Source organism: Brassica napus, chromosome C6 (assembly GCF_020379485.1).
Source record: "Brassica napus cultivar Da-Ae chromosome C6, Da-Ae, whole genome shotgun sequence".
Lineage (NCBI taxonomy): Eukaryota > Viridiplantae > Streptophyta > Magnoliopsida > Brassicales > Brassicaceae > Brassica > Brassica napus.
Window position 1 is genome coordinate 17,055,549 of NC_063449.1, and position 24,799 is coordinate 17,080,347.

A 24,799-nucleotide genomic window follows, 5' to 3' on the forward strand; every position below is an offset into this window, starting at 1 on the left:
TTAGTTCGGATTTTCAAATCCATTAAAATACAACAACTAATAACCCCTACTAAATCTCCCTTTTTTGGACTTTTGCTTTCGGGGATTTCTTCATGTTCCACAGGCTTTTATATTCGATCTTGTATCTCTCCTGTGACGTCTAATGTTTAAAGAATTTTAGTATAAAAAAAAAAATTTGAGAAATAAGTAATAAAAAGTCTACAAAAAAAAAGTAATAACTTAAAAGACACATGACAGTCAAACACAAATAAAGAGACTCGAGGCAAGTCCAGAGAGTTACAGGTATTGCTCGACGAATTCTTTCAATCTCTTCGCTGAAAGAGGTCCAATGAAAGAAGCTATATTTTTCTCCATCTTTGAAGATAGTGGTGGTCGGAAGATCCCGTACACTGTATTGATCTGCGATGAATTGACCGTTGATAACATCGACTGTGTAGAACTTGAAGCTCCCTCTATAATCTGAGTCCAGTTGGTCTAATATGAGGCTCATTTGACCACATGATCCGCACCACGTAGCTGTGAACATAATCATCACCGTGACTTTGGACTCCAACACGAGTGAATCCCAGTCGTCTACAGTGATAGAAGGGACTATAACACAATGGATGCAAACAAACAACACATTAAATCTAGATACATATATATATACAGTGATATTTTGCAAATCCTGTGCAGGTCACAAACCTTTGAGATTAACGGAACCAATCAACTCATCAGACCGTGGTGAAGGCACATACGTCTTGATCAAGGCATCTGACTCTGAGCACATCCCAACACTACTAAACCCTAAAAACACAAAGCACTTACGGTTGCTACCAAACGGTACAAAATGCTAGTTTCCTCCATTATCTTTCTCTCTCTCTTTAAGTGTGACTTGCTCTTGCAGGTTTACAAAAGACCTCTTTTTATAAAGCATCTTTAAGGTCAATGACCAATCCTCCAGATCTCAGATCTCTCTCACATAAAGGAAACAGCCTTCAAGGCATTTAGCAAGTTTTCCGAAATAAGCCAATGATTATATAATAATATCAACATGTCCCTCACTCCTTAATCACTATTTTTTCTTGGATCGATGTACCAAACACAAGCTTCCACATTTCTTCAGTATACCATTAGATTACGAAATATAGGTGTAAATTAACTCGTGGTCCAAGAATCAGTTCAAATTACAGAGTAAAAAACAGGGAAGAACCATATCATAAAAAAATAAAAATTAAAAGGAAAAGAGTTCATGCATAAAATGTGAGGGGAAGATGTGTATTTTTGAGGACTAGGACAGGTTTCTTTCACGCATTAAAAGATTCAATCTTTTCAACATCTTCGGGTGTATCAACTCCATGCGCTTCATGGTCCACCTTTATAACCTGTGACAACAACAAAAAATTCAACCTTAGTGCCTTGACTTACAAGTCTCTCTTATAATCTCCGAGTAAAGAGTCTATTCTTTGGGATGATGATATATATATATTATGTTTAATAGTTTAGTTTTAGGTGAAAGAGTTTATCATAATAGTTGGAAAGGGTTCTGTTACCTTCATCTTGTAGCCATTCTCAAGGACTTTGAGCTGCTCTAGATCCTCTTTTAGCTGCAATGGCGTTGGTTGAAGCTCCGAATATACTTTCAGAAACTTGGAATCAAAGCTCTGAAACAACAAAACATGGAGAGTTAGATCATAAAACAGAATATGAGAAACGGGCTGCTCTCACAGTACCTGAATACCAAGATGAAGCATATACGGGAAATCTAGATTGACTCCACCACTCCTAAACCGCAAAAAAAAAAAGAAACGTAAGTGATTACTTGTTACATAGCGTATAATATACACAACCATAGGAACACTAAAGGTTTCCAATACACAGAAGACAAAAACATAAGAGACTACTTGTTCATTTTACCAATACACAGAAGACCAAAGAAAAATTACTTGTTGTAAGGAATCAAGCCTCTGGAGAAATAGATAGCATAGCCACGGTTGTCTACAACACATTAGACTCGGTTAGGGTCAAGCCCGTCTTCTGGTTTCAACGATGTCACGGCTGTGCTAAACACTGCGTCAGGTGCTACCTGAAGTGCTTTGACAACACCGTCAATAATCTCAGGCTCAAAGAGGGGTTCATCGCCTTGAATGTTAACAACCACATCATACTCCTTCTCCAGCTTCTCTAGTGCTTCGTTGCAACGCTCAGTGCCTACGGATTCACCAAACGATGCAGAGCTTAAAAAAGCAAAGAAAACAACAGGGGACTGAAGCAAAATGGTGTAAACAGACCGTTTCTGCAAGACTCTGAAGTCATGATGACATCAGCACCGAATCCACGACAGCAATCCGCGATCCTTTCATCATCGGTGGCCACGACAGATGATCATAGAAGAGATGTTAGATCCATAAAGTAGACATCTTTTTAGAGACGTGAGCCACATTTACCAACGTGATCAAGCGTAGAGGCTAACTTAGACCTCTCCCAAGTTCTCTGTTTTGAAAAAAAATGGGAAGATCCACAGATTGACAAGGTAACAGAACTCGTAAAGGTGGTTACTTTAGATAGACAGAGATAGTGGAGGAACCTGGATCATGGGTTTTCCGAGGATTTGCACGAGGGGCTTGCCCTCGAATCTAGAGGAAGCGTAACGGGCGGGGATGATTCCCACGACCCGGCTCCGGAATTTCCTGGATCGACCCAGATACGCGTGTGCGCCAATCGCCGCAGCAATTGCCGTTCCAGCCAAGATCCCGTGAACAATCCATGTCTTCTGAGAAGATGAAGAACAGAGTGCCATTAGCGTCTTTCACTTTGCTCCGTTGAGGCTTCTCACTTCTCAGTGAAGAAGGGAGAGGAGAGTTCGTTTGCTTTGTTCTCTTAAAAAATAGACCGGTCTGGCCCGGTTTGATTGGATTCAATTTGCTAAATAACATTGATTCTAAACAAAGGTAAAATAAAAATCACAATCACGTAACAAATCAAAATTTGCCATTTGGATTTTATAAAATTTAAGAAACATAATCAATTAAAACAAGATAATTTTTAGAAAAAAACACATCCTATCACCAGTTTCTCAAAATATTCCACGACCCACGATCTTATTTCTTCATCCCCATACTTCTATATCTCCTAAATTTGACAAATAGGGGAGAGATTAAACTGCACGTCAAGTCTTTAACTTTCATTGCTCTCCATGGTCTGTAAGTTTGTAACGCAAGAGAGGTCCTGCTCTCCACTTCTCTTCAACTCGATTCCATGGTCTATTCATATACTCCACGGTTTCAGCTGAAGCTTTCTAGAAAGAAGGGAAGATGAAAAGCTTGAAAGTTGTTAGATTTTCAACTTATAGTTTTCAGGTGAGTTTTAACGTTATGTTGATCATATTTTCATGGGTTGGTTATATTTCTTTGGATAATGGCAATATACACATGATCTCAAACCAGGTTCAGAATAGCTAAAAATAAAATTCATTTTGATTAGGAAAATATGTTACTCGGCTAGATAATTATCCTTCCCTTACTCACCACCTTCACGAAAACTACACCTTTAATCATGTTTGGTTTGGATATAAATCCACGTTATAACTTAATATGAACTCATGTAAAGTCCATTTTCCACATTGACTGCTTTGCTCTTAACTACACAAGAAGAAACATCTCGCACTTGTGCTTTCTGGTTGACTACCTATTAAGCTATTAATTAGTTACTCTATATCATCAAGGAGCTGCAAAACCACATGTGAGTGTCATCGCTAATTCACATGATCATATTTCTTCGGTTATAATGTAAGTGTCAGTAAAGAATATGACTATGATTATGTAAGTGTCAATAACTCTGGTAAGGTTTACTTAGTTCAAGTGTCAATTAGGAACATATTTTTCGCAATGTCATTTCAGTTAGTATTTACTCAATGTTTTAGTCATTTATGTAATTTAGATTTTAAAAATATAGCAGTATACATTAAATAGTAAAGATCACCTATTCTCAAACTAAAGTATAAATAATTTTGATTACTTAAATTATTTTTCATTGTTATGGACTGATTTGTTTTCAAAGAATTATGTTTACATGCCGACTTTTACTGTTTTTAATGATTTAACTAATTTGTAAGATTATTTAGATGTTGAATGAATTACTTGATGTAAGAAGCCAAAGACATATATTGCATACATCATGTTAATAAGAAGAAAAATGTACCGAAAGAAAGAGCAAGACATAAGTAAATTAAGAAAACTTCAAACTACCATTTTATCTAAAACTAAATAATTTATAACAAACGAAAGACAAGTTAGCATATTGGTTCAGACTTCATCATAAGTCTCTTCCAACCACACGTTATGTTCCCCTGTAATGAAGTTTAACAAGATTTTAATGTTGTAAAAAAAGAATTTATAACAATGTAACTTTCTTATATGTTTGTGGTTAATTGATAAATATGTTAATGTTTTTATAGATAAATGTGTTTATATTTTGTAAAGATAAATGTTTTACTGTTTTTATATTTATTTGTATTTTCTTTGGCTAAGTTTTATACATGTAACTTTTAGTTATGTGTATATAATTTGGTTTTATTTACAGCAAAAAAAATTGATTATATTATCTCAGTGCTACGCACTGGGTCAACACTAGTTAGTAATAAATCACGAGAAATACCTTCGATAGCACTCAAAAAGTTTTTGTCACAAATTTAAATTCTAAAGATCAAAATATTTTATTAAAGAGGTAAATATACATTTATACCCCTAGGATTAACTAATCCAAATTTTAGGATTTAAAGTTAAGGGATGGAGATTTGGGATTGAGGTTTAAAATTTTATAAAATAAAAAATAAATATTTAAAATTTGAAATAAAAAATTTTAAAAATAGTTTCAAAAAGTATTTTCGAATTACAAAAAAAAATTGAAAAAAAAAAATTAAAAAAAAATTCGAAAAAAAAGAAATTTCAAAAAAGAAAAATTTTATAAAAAAGTTTGAATTTGAAAACATATAAACTAAAACTATATAAAAAAAAAAAAATTTTATATACCTAGGGTATTAGTGTCATTTTACCTATTAAATAAAACATTTTGGTCATTTTCTTCCTTGTGATCTATTTTGTGACCAAAACTTGAAAATATCTATTTAAGATAATTTTCCATTAATAATTCAAAATATGTGATAAAATTTGGACAAATCTCCAAAATAGCACATTTCTAAGTTTATATCACAAAAATAGCACTCAAAAACTAAAATGACCAAAATAGCATTTTATCTTTTGAAAATTTTAATTTTTTTATTTTTCAAAATTTGAAATCTTATCCCCAAAACCTCATTTCTCAACTCTAAACCCTAAACCCTAAACTCTAAACCCTAAACCCTAAACCCTAAACTCTAAACCCTAAACCCTAAACCCTAAACCCTAAATCCTAAATCCCACCCTTTAACTCTAAACCCTAAGTTTGTGACTTTTGATAAAACATTAAATGCTATTTTTGTGACTTTTGACCTTAATTGCTAGTTTGGAAACAAAAACTTGATTTAATGGTATTTTTGTCTTTTTCTCGTAAATTTTTGAAGATATTGGTTTAAAAACTATATATTTATATATATATATATAATAAAAGAAAAAAAAAATCAGTTCCGTTGTTGTTTTCAAAACCGAAAAGACTATTTGTCATTTAAAAATATATATGGATCATATTTAAGTTCGTTAGTGTTATTATCTTCCTAATTGTTTCGTATAATTTTGAGATACATAAATAAGTAAATACTTATAAATCAAATAACATAAGGTTGACAAATAACAAAACAAACAAATTTTCGATATCATGTTCATATATTTTATTTCGGTATTGGGTTCGGATTGAGTTATATCAAAATTCTGAAATCTAAAAATCTTTTTAAAAATATCTACACAAATGTATTTTAAAATATATTAAAATATATGAAATATTCAGAAAAATACCTATAAATTTGAACACAATTTTTTTATATCGTTTCAGATATATAACATAATACCTAAATAACCTAACCGTTAAGCTCCCATTCACCTACTTTTTAAATCTGGTTACTCAGTAAAGTAGAAACAGCAACCAAATTATTAGTACCTATAAGTATAATCAATTCTTGTGTTTTGATTTGAAATCTCTCTACTTTGTCAATGAAATCATAAACGTAAAACTAAAACCTAGTTCTTTTTTTTTCAAAAAGAAAACCTAAATTAATAATTATAAACCACTTGTTCACATAGTAAAGATATAAAAAAAACGATAAAGAAAAAAAAGAGTCACGATTTCTCTACTCCGTCCGTGTTAGATGAGAGGTAGCGTCCAATATTCGAGAGAAGTTTTTTGATGTTACCACCAAATAACCAACAACAACAAAACAATAAATATAAAGACTCAACCTGTTGACAGAAATTAAAAATAAAATAAATTAAAATCTAAAAGTAATCAATCAGATATTGAATGCTAATAACACATACGACTGGAAAAGAAAATGAAAAAAAAAAATCATCAACTTAAAATGATGAGTAATAAATCATAAGAAGATGAGTTCCTTCTTCTGCTTGGAGATGATTAATGAAACAAAATAGTTGGACTTGGCTCACCTCGATGATCTGCTTCTCTTACAGTTTGACTTGTTACTGCTCTCTGCGTTAGGTGGTGGTTTCAGTTTATCGTCGAGCTCCTTCACTCCTAACTTAACCAACTCTTCCACAACTGTCTTCATAAAGGTAGCCACTTCGGTCCTAAACTTCATGGACCCACTCTCGCTACTTTCTTCAATGTCTTGAACACCGCCTTTAACTATAGAACCAACAGGAGCTCCATCTATATAAGCATTGCTCGCTTTCACTATATCGTGAGCCCGCTCAAAGTAATGGCTACGAACAAACTCTTCAAAGTGCTGCACATTTCATCACACAGCACAGTTTAATAATAAAAATCCAAGAAACACACAGTTTTTTACTAGATTATTTTACCTTGGGTGGTTTTCTCATGCTGTAAACCATTGTCCTCAACGACAAAACGTATACGTTCTCACTGTAAAATTTGGAATGAGCCTCGCCTGATGGAGTCCCCTTGGTCCTCCCGTAGGCAGGTTCGTTAAAGTAAGGCTTTTGATTCAAGATGAGTGCTTGGATTGAGACGAGAAGCTGTAACATTGTGGACTCCTGTGGTAGCCATTGCTCCCTAGCGTTACCATTCCAGGTACCGAGAAGACTCAAGCATACTTTACCACAGTTGTATAGATTTGGGTTGATTCTAAGCCCACCAGAATGGTAATGAACCATCTGTCACCAACAAAATCAAAAGTCATCATCAGAAGAAAAGAAAAAAAAAACAGAAGACATGTTGAGAAAGTAGTTCTTGAGGACATTACTGGTGGCACTGAAGGATAGGTGTCAGGGAAGTGAATGTCGAAAAAGAAAACACCGTCATGGTAAGGAGTCCCCTCTGCTCCAACAATTACAGCTCTCATAAGATCCATTCTTGATTCACAGGCTCTCACAGATATTGCCTCTGTTTGCAACCAAAAAAAAAAAGTGAATAATGTAGCAAGCATTGATCTGCATAAGTATATACACTAACCTGGCAAATCATTCTCAAGAATCTTCCAGTCTGCTTGAACCTTTTTCACCCAAGTCCTTGAGTGCTGATAAGATAAAAAGAGAGAGGCAGCTAAATATCAAAAGTAGTAACAATTAGTAAAACATTAATCCTATAGAATGTTAATAACCATCACCTGCTTTGAAGCGTTCCCCTGAGAAGCATAGTGATGTTGTGAGAAATTATCAACAGTGTCAAATCTTTTAAAGTCCCGCAGAAAGTTAGCCTGGGCTGAAGAAACAACAACCTCCACAGCAGCTCTAGGACGAGAAGAGCTAGCGGAAGCGTCACGATTAAAAGGTCTAGAACTGCTTCTTCTTGATCTCTTGCTGCTAGAACTCGGAAACCCCCAAGGGTGAGTAGTAGACATCACCACTTCTTCATCAGCCAAATGATCATAAAAGGAGCCGTCTTGTATAGACTTCCCTTTGTTCTTCTTATCGACAAGGTTAGCATTGTTGTTATTACTAACAAGACCACCATTGCGAAACTCATAGTGTTCCACATCGATCACTTCAGGAATTCCAGCCTACAACAAGATCAACCACCCTAAACGTGAGTAACCAAAACCCACATAAACCCTAAAACACACAAGATGATCATCACGCAATCAACGAAGCCGTAATGAGGACAAAAAGTTCACATTTTGTTCCAGGTAAATCAGTAGAATTGAGCACAGTTAAACCGATAAAAGGAGAGAAAAGATGGAACCTTTCTAGGTTTACGAGTTCTCGAACCAGAAGGGAACAGAGGAGGAGCGATCTCCACCACGTCAGGCTCCATTGACGAAAGATTGATTCTTTCTTCTGTTTCACAACTAGACAGAGAAGCCTCTCGCGATTGTATAATCTTTGTTGGGTCTCTTCACATTCACTCGTGCCTCAGTATATATACTACACACCACCCTAACAGAGTAAAGATTTCTCTCAATCTCTTTGTAAGAAAAATCTTTACAAAATTTAACATTTTTAATTATTAATTTCCATTTTTGAGTTTATTGTTTAAAGTCGAATAAGACTTCAACTATGGTCTCTGCTCATGGACCCCATCTAAAACCACACAGTTTCTTTTCACAATTTGCATACGTGGACAGAGGCCATTGATATTTGGTCGTTGGGTATGTGATAAGCTAGCTGTTCCATTGGGGTTTGTGCAGAAGAAGAGTAGAAGCCAGAAGAAGAGAAGTGGCTGAGTAAAGCATGAGAGTGAGAAGAGACTCCTTGTGAGAAGGAGGGTTTGAATAAAGGATAAGTATTATTAGATGATGCTATGTTGTTTTGGTATTTCATCTCTATTAAAGAGGGAGTGTCCCTTATGGAAAACTTTATCAAATGATCAATTAACAAATTAATACTCTCTCTTATCTCTTCTCTCTCCTTCTTGTTACGAAGATAAGCACCAGCTTATCATTGGTATCAGAGCCAGGTTATATCTGCTGGAGTGTCCCTTATGGAAACCTTATCAAATGATCAATTAACAAATTAATACTCTCTCTTATCTCTTCTCTCTCCTTCTTGTTACGAAGATAAGCACCAGCTTATCATTGGTATCAGAGCCAGGTTATATCTGCTGGAGTTACAAGCTTTATTTGATAATGAGGAAGTAACAGATAAAACTCCAGTGGAAATTCCCGCTATCAAGAAGCTGTTGAAGAAGTACCACTCAGTCTTCAACATGCCACAGGGCTTACCTCCCAAGAGAACACGAGAGCATGCGATCACATTACAGGAGGGAACTTCACCTATCAATATCCGACCCTATCGATACTCCCATCTACAGAAGAACGAGATTGAGAAGCTAGTGCGGGAGATGTTGCAAGCTGGGATAATCCAACCCAGCATCAGTCCCTTTTCGAGTCCCGTACTCTTAGTGAAGAAGAAAGATGGAGGGGTGAGATTCTGCGTGGATTACAGGGCTGTTAACAAGAGCACGATACCTGATCGTTACCCAATTCCGGTCATTGAAGAGTTGTTGGACGAATTAGCAGGAGCGTCGATCTTCTCCAAGTTAGACCTCAAGTCATGTTACCACCAGATAAGGGTTAAGGAGAGTGATGTGGGTAAGACAGCTTTCAAGACGCATGAAGGTCATTATGAGTTCTTAGTGATGCCGTTCGGCCTCACTAACGCACCGGCGACTTTTCAATCTGTAATGAACGAAATATTCAAGCCATATCTGAGGAAGTTCGTCTTAGTGTTCTTCGACGACATCTTAGTATACAGTTGTGATGAGAAGGAACACCAGAAGCATCTGAAGATTGTGTTACAAATCTTGAAGGAACACAGCTTCTATGCGAACGAAAAGAAGTGTGCCTTTGCACAGAGGGAGGTAGCTTATCTGGGCCATGTGATATCAAAAGAAGGAGTATCAGCTGACCCAGAGAAGATAGAAGCAATGAGAAGCTGGGCAGTACCCAAGAATGTTACGGCTTTGCGTGGGTTTCTTGGCTTGACTGGATACTACCGGAGATTTGTATTGAGTTATGGAAAGATTGCACGGCCTCTAACAGATTTGCTTAAAAAAGAAGGGTTTTGTTGGTCAGAGGCAGCTCAGAAGGCTTTCGCTAAGCTAAAGGAAGCAATGTGCAAGTTACCAGTATTGAGGCTTCCGAATTTCACTAAGCCTTTTGTAGTAGAAACTGATGCTTCAGGAGTTGGCATTGGTGCGGTTTTATCTCAAGATGACAGACCAATCGCGTATATCAGTAAGGGATTCTCTAGCAAGGGTCGTGTGAAGTCGGTTTACGAGAGAGAGCTACTGGCCATAGTGTTTGCGTCACCAAATGGAGACATTATCTGACGGGGCATCAGTTCACAATTCGAACTGATCAGAAGAGTCTGAGGCACTTGCTAGAACAGAAAGCGGTCACGGTGGAACAACAGAAATGGGCTTCTAAGTTGTTGGGATTGAATTACACGATTGAGTACAGGCCTGGCAAGGAAAATAGAGTGGCTGACGCACTATCAAGACGAGTAGAGCTCACTGAGTTCAAAGAGTTTCAGCTGACAGCACCATTGTCAATTGATATGGAGGAATTGGCATTGCAAGTGGAGCGAGATGAGGCTTTACAAGCCATCATTAAGGGCGTTGGAAAGGGTGAACCAGAGTTTGACGGTTATCATGTGAAGGAGGGTGTTCTGTTTAAAGATCGACGTTTGGTGATTCCCACCAGTTCACCTTTCATACCTACGTTGCTGAGCCAATTTCATGCGAGTGCGATAGGAGGGCATGAAGGGGTTCTTAAAACTTTTAAGAGAATGGCGAGAGAGGTTTATTGGAAAGGGATGAGAAGTGATGTGACTGCGTTTATAAAGGCTTGTGAAGTTTGTCAGAGGAACAAGTATTCGACCTTGTCGCCGGCGGGGTTACTTTCTCCGTTACCAATACCGGAGCAGGTTTGGTCTGATATAAGTCTGGATTTTGTGGAAGGATTACCAAGTTCAAAGGGGTTCGAGGTGATATTGGTTGTGGTCGACAGATTGACTAAGTATGCTCACTTCATACCATTGAAGCATCCGTTTACGGCGAAGTCTGTGGCAGGAGTTTTTGTGAAAGAGGTGATTAAACTACATGGGTTTCCTGAGACTATGGTATCTGATAGAGACAAGGTCTTCTTGAGCAAATTCTGGTCAGCTCTCTTTCAGAGTCAGGGAACTGCATTGCACAAGAGTACCGCTTACCATCCGCAATCTGATGGCCAAACAGAAGTGGTCAATAGGTGTTTGGAGGCGTATTTGAGGTGTTTCGCATGGCGTAAGCCTTCGTCTTGGAGTCAGTGGCTTCCTTGGGCGGAGTATTGGTACAATACATCACACCATTCTTCGTTCAATACCACACCGTTCCGTGCTTTGTATGGGAGAGATCCTCCAAGATTGTTGAGGTTTGGGGATATACCGTCAGCGACTGCAGAGGTAGAGGAGCTGATTCTGAATCGAGATGTATTGTTGCAGGAGTTGCGAGACAATTTGGTGACAGCGCAAGCGAGAATGCACGCTTCGGCGAACAAGCATCGCAGAGCTGTTGAGTTTGAAGTTGGAGACTGGGTCTATCTGAAGTTACGGCCTTATAGACAAACAACGGTGGCGATGCGTAAGGCAGAGAAGCTGGCACCTCGGTTCTTTGGGCCATATCTCATCGAGAAGCGTGTGGGAAAAGTAGCTTACAAGTTGGCTCTACCTGCGCATAGTCAAATCCACTCAGTCTTTCATGTCTCTCAACTGAAGCAAGCGGTTGAGCCGTAGGCCAGAGTTCAGGAACTTCCGTTGATCCTGTCTTCTTCATTTGAGTGGAACACGGAACCTGAAGAAGTGTTGAGCATAAGGAGATCGGAAGTAAGCAAACAAGCGGAGGTGTTAATCAAATGGAGAGGTCTGCCTGAGTTTGAGAGTACATGGGAGCCTATCAAGGTGATAACAGAGCAGTATCCAGAGTTCCAGCTTGAGGACAAGCTGAGTCTTCTTTGGGGGGGGGGGGGGGGGGGGTATTGATAAGCTAGCTGTTCCATTGGCGTTTGTGCAGAAGAAGAGTAGAAGCCAGAAGAAGAGAAGTGGCTGAGTAAAGCATGAGAGTGAGAAGAGAAGTGGCTGAGTAAAGCATGAGAGTGAGAAGAGACTCCTTGTGAGAAGGAGGGTTTGAATAAAGGATAAGTATTATTAGATGATGCTATGTCGTTTTGGTATTTCATCTCTATTAAAGGGGGAGTGTCCCTTATGGAAAACCTTATCAAATGATCAATTAACAAATTAATACTCTCTCTTATCTCTTCTCTCTCCTTCTTGTTACGAAGATAAGCACCAGCTTATCAGTATGCCAAGTTGGGAACTAGTTTTATACTCCTTATGTTCCTGAAAGTAAAAATTTTTATTTCTAAAATGTTCACCTTTATTAAGAATTCAATAAGTATTTATAATTTAATTTTTATTTTACTTTATTATACACTAGATAAGGCCCGTGCGTTGCAACGGGTTATGTTTGATGTTTTAGTAAAAACATAAATATAATAAATCATTTTATTATAGATTGAGATTTTTTTTTTGTTTGCATAAGTTGTGAGATATTTATTTTATAATTACAAACTCATTTACATACTTAAATTCCAATTAGTATTTGTATTTATAATCATGGTGCATAGGTAAATTGTTATCAATTTTGTATTTAAGGCTAGAGAAAACACTCATACCTAAAAATTTAAACCAAACTCAACCAAAGTAAAAATTAAAATGAAAAAATTGAAAGCTAAATAAAGTCAATCTAGTTAGTGACAATATTATACATGAAATTACCAAAAATACTACATTCTTCATACCACTTTTATTCTCACTTTTAAAAAGAAAAAAGCACTTATAATCCTAAGGTTAACTAATCTAGACTAAGGGTTTAGAATTGAGGGGTGGGGTAGGTTTTAGGAATATGAAATTTATGATTCTAATAAATATATAAATAAATACTTAATTTTTTAAATTTTTTTTATGTTAACTAAATATAGTTAACTCATTTAAGTTAACATAAATATATATATATATATATATATATTAACTAATATTGAGCTTCATAAAATTCATTATTCATTTAAGAATTTTTAACTAAGCAACCATCATCATAGCTGAAACTAATAGAAATAATAAAAATAGTATATTAAATTTTCTTCAACTAACTAGAGTTACCTAATAAAATAAACATCCGAATTTTTTTCATTAGAATTTAGTTTAGAAGATGCTGATAAAAAATTTACACCTTGATATCTCTTGATAAAAGACTTTCATGATAATAAAAATATTATCACATTTCACAGCGCGATATATATCTTCAAATAGTTATACTTGTCCAGCTCATAATGTTGCTTGTATTTCAATTTCACTATATAGAATAGAGTTTTTGTAAAAAAAAAACTGAAATTGCTTAATGGAATTGGACTAATTATTAATAGAGAAAAAGTGCTACGGTTATTTATAGAAAAATACCTCCTTAACAATTAGGTTAGAGTAACTCTTCAGAGAACGGGTGTAGTCTGACTATGAACATCAGCTTTTTAATATTATTGATATATCAATTACACATCTGTAACAAAAAAAAGATATATATATATATGCATGAATATTATCATCTAATTAATAGTGTCGACAAAAAAAAATATATATATATCATCTAATTAATATTTTTTTGTATCTTTAAGTTGAGCAAAATCTTTGTAGTTGAAATCGAATTTTTTTCAGAGAGTATTTGAGGTAATGGTTGTTTCACACATATGCAGTTGTTATTCTCTCAATCACTCTTATCTGAAATTTATGATCGGAGCCTTTATAGTTCTTACTGCAATTTTGCACGTTATAAATAGAAGATATCGATAATAATTCCTTCACATAGTTTATCTCCAAGCTTTTCAAGAAGAGAATGATGCACACAACCTTGATTGTATTTTTCTATATAATAAAAAATCAATTTGAATAAAATGTTATAAAAGATTTTTTAAAAGTTTACCTTTATTGAGTATGAGATATTCCTTCCTATACGTTCATTATTTTTTTTTTTCAAATTTCCTACATTTTAATATTTTTAAATGATTTAGTGTTAAATAACCTTATGAATTCATTGTTTTCTTGATAATGCATGATAGCAAATTAAGTAACAATTTTAGTTAGAAAATATTAAATATACTTTTTTCAAACATAGTGTTATTGTAAGACGTGTCTAGTTAACCTTTTGACTAAACTCTGATGACAATCAAAATCATAACAATTGTTGTTGATTTTAAAATTATTATCTAACTCGCATAACTATAATAAACTGTTTATACTGTTTTGATCAATCATTGTTGACGTAACATAACAAATTGATGTGGACATTGACTTACTATGACAAAAAAACCAATTTTATATCGTCTATAAGAAATAACACATAATTGTGTCAGTAACTTACGTACAACAACATCATATTTTATGATAATTGTGACAGTCTTTACTCTCTAGTAAGAATAAAGGTAAAAAAATTTAAAGCTATATAAAAAAAACACACCTAATTTTTTTCTGGTATTAGAGAGTTTCTGATTTTAATCAATTATGTTTGATGACAAAATACATGAGAGTTTAATCTTATATATAGATGTGAATAGTTGTAATCCTTTCAATTACAAAAAAAAAATTGTAATCTTTTTGGATTATGATTTCTTAAACATAAAATTTACTATTTAAATAAGAAAGTTTATTATTATATGAAAATATTTGAAATACTTGTTTTACATTTTTGTTTAGATTTGAAGAAAAAATAAAAATACAATTAAACAGTCTTTAACAATTTTATTTTGTAGAAGATTTGATAAAAGGATAATTACTATCAAACATATTTTTACAATTATATTTTCTTTATGATTTTATAGAAAACGAAAATTAGTATTAAGTAAATTATTATACATATTGTTTTGTTTAAGAATTATCAAAAGGAAAAAAATAGAAAAAGAAAATTATTGTCAACTAAAAACTATCAAATAATCTTTTGCTATTAACTTTGTTTAGGATTTTAAAAAATGAAAATTACTATTAAATAATTCTTGCATTATTATCTTATTATACTTATATTATTAATTATGATATATTAAGCAATTATGTTTGGTGACAAAATATAGGAGAATTTAATCTTATATATAGATGTGAATAACTGTAATCCTTTCAGTTACAAAAAAAATTGTAATCCTTTTTGGATTATGATTTCTTAAACAGAAAATTTACTATTTAAATAATAGAGTCTATTATTATATGAACATATTTGAAATACTGATTTTAATTTTTTTTTAGATTTGAAGAAAAAAAATAAAACTATAATTAAACACTCTTTAACAATTTTGTCTTGTAGAGGGTTTTATAAACGGATAATTACTATCAAACAAATTTTCACAATTATACTTTTTTTTAGAAAACAAAAATTAGAATTAAGTAAATTATCTTACATATTTTATTAGGAATTGTAAAAAGGAAACAAAATTAGAAAAATGAAATTATCGTCAACTAAAAAAACTATCAAATAATCTTTTGCTATTATATTTATTTAGTATTTAAAAATGATTTTACAAAAGGAAAATTATTATTAAGTAAATTATTAAACATATATTTTGTTTAGGAATTGTAAAAAGGAAATTCTTGTCAACTAAAAACCATCAAATAATTTTTTGCTATTATTATCTTTGTTTAGTATTTTAAAAAAGGGAAAATTACCATTAAACAATTTTTTTGCGTTATTATCTTATTATATTTATATTATTAATTATGATAGATTTTAACACATGTCATCATCTTAAATTTTTAATTGCCATGTGTCATCGTCATGTTAATTAGCAACTTTGAAGAACCAAACTTTATATAATAAGAAATCAAGTATGTTTGGTGACAAAATATAGGAGAATTTAATCTTATATATAGATGTGAATAATTGTAATCCTTTCAGTTACAAAAAAAAATTGTAATCCATTTTGGATTATGATTTCTTAAACAGAAAATTTACTATTTAAATAATATAGTCTATTATTATATGAAAATATTTGAAATACTTATTTTACATTTTTTTAGATTTGAAGAAAAAAAATAAAACTACAATTAAACACTCTTTAACAATTTTGTCTTGTAGAGGATTTTATAAATGGATAACTACTATCAAACAAATTTTCACAATTATACTTTTTTTTAGAAAACGAAAATTAGAATTAAGTAAATTATCTTACATATTTTATTAGGAATTGTAAAAAGGAAAACAAAATTAGAAATATGAAATTATCGTCAACTAAAAAAACTATCAAATAATCTTTTGCTATTATCTTTATTTAGTATTTAAAAATGATTTTACAAAAGGAAAATTATTATTAAGTAAATTATTATACATATATTTTGTTTAGGAATTGTAAAAAGGAAATTATTGTCAACTAAAAACCATCAAATAATCTTTTGCTATTATTATCTTTGTTTAGTATTTTTAAAAAGAGAAAATTACCATTAAATAATTTTTTTTGTGTTATTATCTTATTATATTTATATTATTAATTATGATAGATTTTAACACATGTCATCATCTTAAATTTTTAATTGTCATGTGTCATCGTCATGTTAATTAGCAACTTTGAAGAACCAAAATTTATATAATAAAATTTTCCAATAATTTTTCATCAATAAAATTTAATCAATTCAAATATTTTCATTTAATGTTTCTTAAAAATATAAAAATTACCTTAAACATATAAAAAAATCTATCTTTGTGGTACAAGTAAAAAATCTAAAACATCTTACTTTTGGGAACGGAGGGAGGGAGTAATAAATTTAGGGTATCTAAAATTGAGTTTTGGAAAAAGAGGCTAACGAATTTTTTGATAAGTTAACATCATTGTTCACGTTGAATTTTTTAAAGTTGAAATTAGCCCAATCAACTTAAACTTCAAGGTTTTTAGAGCTGAAAAATTTTCGTGGTTAGTTTGGCTAATCTAATCTATTAAAAGAGAGTCATATTTGAAAATTACCTTGGCATGATTTTTTTTTGGACCTATCGAAAATGTTGGAACTTATCTGTTAATTAACATTTATATTATTTCTACGTATCCTTAATCTATGAATATTAAATATATACCTTAATATTTGCTAATAACTGTTATCCTATATTAAAGCATCGATGCTTTAAAGCAAGATTCATAATTTAGAACTATACTTGCCATATCTCATTTGTTGGAGCTATCGATTTATGTTCTTCTTGACATATGTTTTGCATTTGTATATGTTTCAAACTTTTTTCAATTAATGTTAATCAGCTCAGCATCCATTAATAGACTTATATTTCTTCAACTAATTTTAACATCATATTAATAGTTTAATTTTAAAATTAATTACTGATATATATATATATATGTTAACAATAAAAAAATAATAGCATAATGGAAATATATTTATAGGGCAATTCTCCTAAATAGACAATTTTCAAGTTTTGATCACAAAAATAGACCACAAGGAGGAAAATGACCAAAATGTTTAATAGATAAAAAGACCCTAATACCCTAGATATATATAAAAATAATAAATAACATAAATAAATAAAATAAATAATTTTTTTAATAGTTTTAGATTATATGTTTTTAAATTCGTACTTTTTTATAATTTTTTTTAAAAAAAAAATTGAATTTTTATTTTATTTTTTGAAACTATTTTTAAAATTTTTATTTTTAAATTTTTAATATTTATTTTTTATTTTATAAAATTTTAAATCTCAATCCTAAATTTCACCAATTAACTCTAAACCTAAGGTTTGGATTAGTTAACCCTAGGGGTATAAATGTATATTTACCTCTTTAATTAAACATTTTGGTCATTCTGATCCCTAGAATCTATATTTGTAGCATAAACTTTTTTAGTGATATCCTAGTGTATTTCCCATATTTATATGTATATTTTCTTAATATTCATATATTTTCTTAGGAATGATATTGTTTATATGAATATTGTTTATTTGTTTCTGTTATGAAAATATCACATATGAGTAAATTTAGGATATTTAGGTAAGTTTCTAATCTAATCTATTAACTTAAGGTCCAATTTTTATCACCATTAACAAGTCATAGTAAGACCATTTAAAGAATTAGTTAATATGATATATTTGATTATTTACATTAATAATAAACAAACTATAAATTTGAATTTTATTATTTTTAGTTATAACAAAAATTTTTGAGAAAGAAGCTAACAAAATTTTATTTAAAATTTAAAATATTTTTATAAAATAACATTTTAATTAATTTCGTAATTAGTAATATATTATTGTTTTAAATCAAGGTTAACTAAAATTTTATTATAGAATAAGAAAATAGAAATTATATATTTTTAATAAATTCTATAATTATATTATGAATTATATAAAAATAAAAGTGTTATATGAATTAAATATGACAAAATTATATTAAATAGGTAAATTCTATAATTCTTTAAATTGTTTCATTTAAATAAATTATCACTTATCATTAAAATGAGTTAAAATTTGTAAACTATATAATATTTATATATAAAAATAAATTTATTAACATATGTTAAAATTTTATATCTATAACTATATATTATCTTTTATTTATATCAACAAAATATAATAGTATATAATAACCTTTAGTTCATATAATATTTTTAAAATATGGTGTAAGAAAACTATGAAATTTTAGTAATTTATTTAAAATATTAATGACAAATCCAATTTTAATGATAAATTATTATTTATTTCAATTATAAGGAATATGTTGAAAACATTTAGAAACTATTACCAAAAATTCAAATATTTGTTTTATAAAATAATGTATTAATGTAATAACAAAAACAAATTCATAATTCATGTAATCTTCTAAACTCAAAAATAGTAGTGTATTTTTCAAAGTTTTCTTGAAAATAAATAAAATTTTAAAAATAAATATTCAATCTCAAAATGATAATATTTCAAATTTTACAAAAGATAAAATCATTGATAATAAAGAATAACTTTTTGAAATGAACCACGAAAAAACAAACTATACATGTTGAAAAAATTAAAGTAATCTAATATTTTGAAATCTTTATGAAAAATGAAAATACAAATTAATATTATAATATCCAGAATTATCATATACCAATAAAAGTTTCTAAAATAATATGATAGGTGATACTATGTACAAAATTTACTAAAATAATAGGGCTATATTATTTAAACAAAACAATGTTTCTACTTATAAAATCCTGTAAAATACTAAAATAATATATGTTAAAGTATATTTTCTAAAACACAACATGTAAATATAAATTATCTTAAACATATTTCTTTTCTATAATATAAATAAATTTTAAAATGTATTATAGCAAAATGTATAAATTAAAGAAAACACATATTTTGAAGGAGGTTATTTATTTGAGTATTTCATATTGTTATTTTATTTTTCCTAACTCGAAAATATATTAATAAGTAATAAAAATTAATAATAAAGTAAAATGTACTAAACAAATCACTATATATTAATAACGCCGAATAATAAATATAAATAATAATATTATAGAGTTACACAATATAATACTAAAATAAAAATTATATATTTTAAAAATTATTATAATATCAAATACATTTATAAAATAAAAAAATATCCGCACAAACGTGCGGGTTAAAATTTAGTTTAAAATATTTAGGGGTTTTAATGACCTTCTTCCCAGATTTACGGATATAGTTTTTTTTCTGAAAATAATATAATTTGTTTTTCCTTTCTGGATATTCACATAAAAGATTGATATATTCTTCAACAAAATCAAACAAAATTGACACAACTGATCAAAATTACAAAACAACGGTTGTTCGAAGTGTTATCTTCCACTTTTATGTTCATATTTTTTTTATAAAAAAAAAAAATTTAAGTGAAACTAGAGCTTTAAATGTATTATCAGCAGTTATTCTACCAATTATAACTTCAGTACCAAACTTTGAAGAGTACATACAATTATAATTTTTTTTTTGAACTTAAAAGGGTTAAACCCGGATTTATTAAAGACACAGACCTAATTTCGGGTGGGAAGTGCAACCCATGGATGGATCATCTCTCGAGTATTCAAATGGATCGTAAGCAGAGACTCATATCCGCGTGGCCACATGTAGAGCTAATAATTTCGCACTAGAAAAGAGTCGATCACTGGCTTAAACCAACATGGCAACTCTTCCACTATTGGAAACCACTGACCACCACCACGTGGTTACAATTATAATTTTAGTACCAAAAATTTGAAATTTGTTCAATCTTTCACTTGTGAATATATTAAATTAACATCTAATGGTTTCATAATACCAGGAAAAAATCAGTGAGCACCACTAAGAAGAAAAACAGAGCGCCAACGACTGAATAAAATCAAAAGCAACGAAAAGCTTCACTATGTATAGTTATGTCTCTCATAGACTTATCCTTCAGCTTTTTGCCGCATAGATTGCATGATCAAATGCATAATCAATCCTACAAATAACCAAATAGATATTGATTCTCCAAGAAGCTATACTTTAGAAAATGCAGAACACAAACAAAACTTGAGAGAACATATCTCTGACATCAAAAGAAGCAAAACCCAGAAACAAAATTTGAGAAGACGATAACGGAGTATGAACTACTAATAAAACCCAGATTCTTAATTATATAATTATATAATAAAATACCATTACATAATGCAGTCTCTGCTCGAAAGAGCAATACAATACCAAACACAAACCGATTTCAACACAAAGACTTTAAAACAAAGAGAAACACACTGCAATAAACCCAATTAGATTCACGCACAAACTCCTTTCTACCAGAAAAAGGAGTAAAACTGCGTTATTAGGGCTGTTCCGATATTCAATATAATAGCATTTTTAACTTCAGCTTAGGTACCCAAAAACACAAATATAATAACCCCCCAAACCTTTTTTTCAGACAAAGAACATAACGTTCTCAAGCTCCTTGTGCAACTTGAATATTGCTTTGTCCTCCAAGGTCAGAGCAGAAAGTGAATCGGCCGGTGGGGGAGGCGCTCCTCGTGGCTGCCTAATGTTCTTCTCCCGTGAACTCGCCTCGTGGTACATTCTTCCTCTAAATGCGACCATGTCCGCATAGTAGACTGGAGGAACGAGAGACACAGGTTTGGTGCAGCGAGTGAAAGTGAAGCACATGTCGAAGATAAGCTTCTGCATCTGATCTGAAGTGAAGTCGAGTTCGTCCCAAAGGGCATAATAATGAGTGGGCTTGCTTGTCCCTATGCCTCCATGGTGACTGCAGAGGTAGAAATCGTACTCAAACGGGTGGATGACTTTGGTATCGACCACCGTACCTGAAGGAACATTTCCCTTGTCACTTGCGTCATTGGGTGTAGCAGGGAAGAAACGGGTTTGATGACGTTTCTGCGCCACGATTACAGTAATCTTGGGGAAGTAGTTGTTCCTCCCAAAAGTAAGCTTCACATCAAGCAACTCACTATTAAGAACCATGTCGAACTGACCATCACTGACACCATCACGGAAGATAACGATCTTGTTAGGCCGTTTCTTTGTGGCCTGAAAATGAGCTTTAACAAGCTCAAGGCACGTGTCACCAAATCCTTCAATCTCCTCTTTCCGGCGAGGCTGTGCAATGACTCTAGCTGCGTAACGGTTAGCTTCAGGCCAGTTTAGAGTGCCCACAACAGCAACAATGGAGGGGCTCGTCTGGTCTCGAGCAGCAGGATGGTTGACGTCAGCACCAATGAACATGACCTCGTCCTCTCTTTTGAAGAAAGAGTAGCCAGTATCCATCAGCTCAACATTACTTCCGCCAACTTTTGCATTGATCTTGAGGGCGAGATTTGCCCGATACTGGTCACCTCCTCTGTTGGCGGAATTGGTCAAGAAACACTGAGTCACCAGACCAAGCTTGGTCTCGGCTATCCATTTGAGAGTCTTGTAGCCATCAACCCTCGCAGACATAGCACACAGAACAAGAGTTGGGCGAGCCCCACCATGCTTATGACTAGCCTCGTCAATCACTTGTCGAAGCAAATCCTCGAGAGCATTAGCTTTAGAAAGCAAATCCATTCTTGCTGATTTGAAAATGATGGGATCCTCCAGCTGCATCCCAAGTGTCCCACAACGATTAATAAGGAGGCCCACAAAGTCGTTAGCCATCCTGGAGTTGGTGTTCCTCTCAAAGGCAGTGAAGTCAAGAACAGCCCAATGCTTGACTACTGAACCCCTCGTGACTCCCTTCTTCATAAGGTTCCATTGATTGTTACGTCCCGGTTCCTCACGGACAGGTTTGCCTCTCTCTGCCAACTTCAACGCCGGAGCCTTGAGAACACGACCTACCACAGGTGTCATCTTTGTATCGACTTTCATTCCAAAGTTGCCAATAATCTCTCCACCGCTAGGACCAGCACTGGACTCTATCATCTTGAGTATATTCCTCTGCCTTTGCTGTGGATTCACTAGTGACAGCGTTTTCAACCACAAGGCTGAATCTCTATCCAAGCCTTCCTTTGGGTAAATCTGTCCTTCAACCAAAATGCACAGCTCCATGGGCACCAAGTTTTGCCGTCCGTTTTTACCCAAATCCAGGCAAGGAATGTTCTTGTGAACAATGTCTTTTCCATACTTAATCCTGAAATACTCAACAATAGACGTCTTCCTCGGCGGCTCATTCCCCGTTTCATCGATTAGCTCGAATCCTTCGTCTTTAGTGTCTTTCCTACTCAGCCCTACAATGGTGAGTTTCTGTTTGTTCTTCCGGTGAGTGACAGTGACTTTCAACCCAGTCAATTCCATTTCCACATCGCGTCTGTTGAACTGACGCTGCACATCAGACCAGCCAAAGTAATGTTTCAGATACTCGATGACAGACATGGACTTCCGGAACGCCAACACCGAGTAGTCCAAGCACAAGGATAAACCTTGCGCTGTCGGCTTCAGAGCATGTTTGTATCCTCTGGCAGCTGCAAGACCGAAGCCTAAGTCATCATCCCTCTCAGTCTCGCGGGTGAAGAAGCTTTTACCGACGGTTATCATACACTTCGAAGGATGCTCCTTCATCACAACATCCATCCCTTGCAGTACATCACGAGGGTTGAGAGACGAGCCCCCTGTCATGTACTCTTTCAGGTCACGGAGCTTGAGCTCATTCACCTGCTTGATGGTGAACGTATAGCTTCGAGCTCTCGTCTCTTCCGTCTTGGGAAAATCCACCTTATACGAACCAGTAGGCAGTTGCGCTGCGCTGAAGATATTCTTCTGACCATCATAGGCAGTCATGTCGAGTGGAAACTCGCCGGGATTGTCGGTGAACAGCTTGTCCCTGACCATACAAAGCTCGAACCTTGATATCTTCTTAGAGGAAATTTCTCGTTTGATGTCAACATCGTAATGCTTTATGACACTTTCGGGATCAATGTGCACTCGGAAGTGGTTGACAAAGAGGTTTACACGACGAACAGCAACAACACCGCCTTTATCAGGACGTCTCATTGGTACTTTCCTCTCGGTAGAAGCAACTTGAACCTTCTTCTCCGAAGAAGAAGAAGAAGAAGAAGCTTCCGGATTCGTCATTTCAGGACCTGTCAAATTAAAAAAACATGAAACTGATTGTTAATCAAAGAAACATTAAGCAAAAGCTATTGACTAATTCAAATAGAAACGGTTAATGTAAATCACGTTCCAATCATTGATACAGGAACCGTGTAAAAATTGCTATAAATTAGGTTTTATTTGTGCATACCACGAGCCGTTTCAGAAACTGACACGGTTGACGGAGAAGAAGGCGGGACCGCCGCCGCCGCCGTATCAGAAAAAATCTGTGGCTTACGACCCCACGCGCCTCTCCCGACGCCTCCTGGTTGACTCACTTGAGCCTGTGGCGGTTGTTGGACCGCCTGCGGTGGAGGCTGCTGCTGCGACTGCGTTCCACGGCCACCGTGACCCGGCGGTGGTCCCCACTGGCTCTGGCTTCGGACTTCCTGTTGATTCCGATCGTATCCGCCACCACTCCCACCGGAACTCTGTCCACGATTTCCAAAATCGCCGCCGCGAGCACCATAACCACGCCCGCGATCTCCGCCGCCGCGAGAACCATAGCCACGACCTCGATCTCCGCCAGCTCCATAACCACGACCGCGATCTCCGCCGCCGCCGCCGCCAGCACCATAACCACGACCACTGCCGTCACCACGGCCTCCGCCGCCTCTGCCACGGCCATCACCTCCACGACCTCCACGGTAACCACCTCTCTCCATGTTGATTGGATCTGATCGGGAGAAACTCGGAACGATTTGATTAATAGAGGAAACTTTCTTATGTGATTGCTTTTAACTTGTGAACTAACTGAATCCGAGAGAGAGAGGTCTTTGGTCTTTTTATAAAGGAACAAGGAAAAGTGGTATGTGACAGAAGTTAGTTTAGCTTACTTAGCTCGTAAGGAGTAGGACTTCTCAACGTTCGCGAATGTTCCTCGACAAAAAGTAAAACAAAAAGTTAAGGTAGTACAACCGTCTTTAACTTTTCTTACTTAACTAAAACTTTTTTTTTGAAAAAAAAAGACGACTTGAACAGTGGGCTTACTTAACGAAAACTTTTACTTATCATATATCGTTTTAACAAAAACAAAATTGGTTTCTCATATAAATAGTTTTAAAATTTCAATACAACTTTCATTTATATATATATATATATTAAACTATCTATATTTTAGTTTAAAATTTTGCATTGAACAAGTATTAAGAAC

At 33.5% G+C, this 24,799-nt stretch overlaps 3 protein-coding genes across 4 annotated transcripts; all 3 read right to left on the reverse strand.

Annotated features, from left to right (window-relative positions):
- Positions 1-1,117: 1,117 nt before the first annotated feature.
- Positions 1,118-4,777, reverse strand: LOC106382100 (3-deoxy-manno-octulosonate cytidylyltransferase, mitochondrial). Its single transcript, XM_048760677.1, is given in 7 exon segments — positions 1,118-1,297; positions 1,299-1,364; positions 1,533-1,643; positions 1,713-1,764; positions 1,926-2,190; positions 2,271-2,472; positions 2,567-4,777. Coding segments are annotated over 7 exon segments (936 nt in total). The 5' UTR covers positions 2,780-4,777; the 3' UTR covers positions 1,118-1,270.
- A 1,457-nt stretch (positions 4,778-6,234) lies between these two features.
- Positions 6,235-8,989, reverse strand: LOC106431999 (putative ubiquitin-conjugating enzyme E2 38). Its single transcript, XM_013872837.3, has 7 exons — positions 8,287-8,989; positions 7,712-8,104; positions 7,558-7,621; positions 7,349-7,488; positions 6,948-7,259; positions 6,573-6,871; positions 6,235-6,368 (listed from the first exon to the last, which is right to left on the reverse strand). The coding sequence occupies exons 1-7, from the start codon at positions 8,356-8,358 to the stop codon at positions 6,260-6,262; spliced, it is 1,389 nt and encodes a 462-aa protein (XP_013728291.2). The 5' UTR covers positions 8,359-8,989; the 3' UTR covers positions 6,235-6,259.
- Positions 8,990-20,705: 11,716 nt separating this feature from the next.
- Positions 20,706-24,455, reverse strand: LOC106432003 (protein argonaute 2). Of its 2 annotated transcripts, XM_048760679.1 has the most exons (3): positions 24,203-24,445; positions 23,798-24,166; positions 20,706-23,636 (listed from the first exon to the last, which is right to left on the reverse strand). In XM_048760679.1, exons 1-3 carry the CDS (start codon positions 24,309-24,311, stop codon positions 20,989-20,991), a joined length of 3,126 nt encoding a protein of 1,041 aa, XP_048616636.1. In that variant the 5' UTR covers positions 24,312-24,445; the 3' UTR covers positions 20,706-20,988. The 2 variants fall into 2 exon arrangements, with proteins under 2 accessions (XP_048616636.1, XP_048616635.1); XM_048760678.1 differs by having other exon boundaries at positions 23,798-24,455.
- Positions 24,456-24,799: the final 344 nt, after the last annotated feature.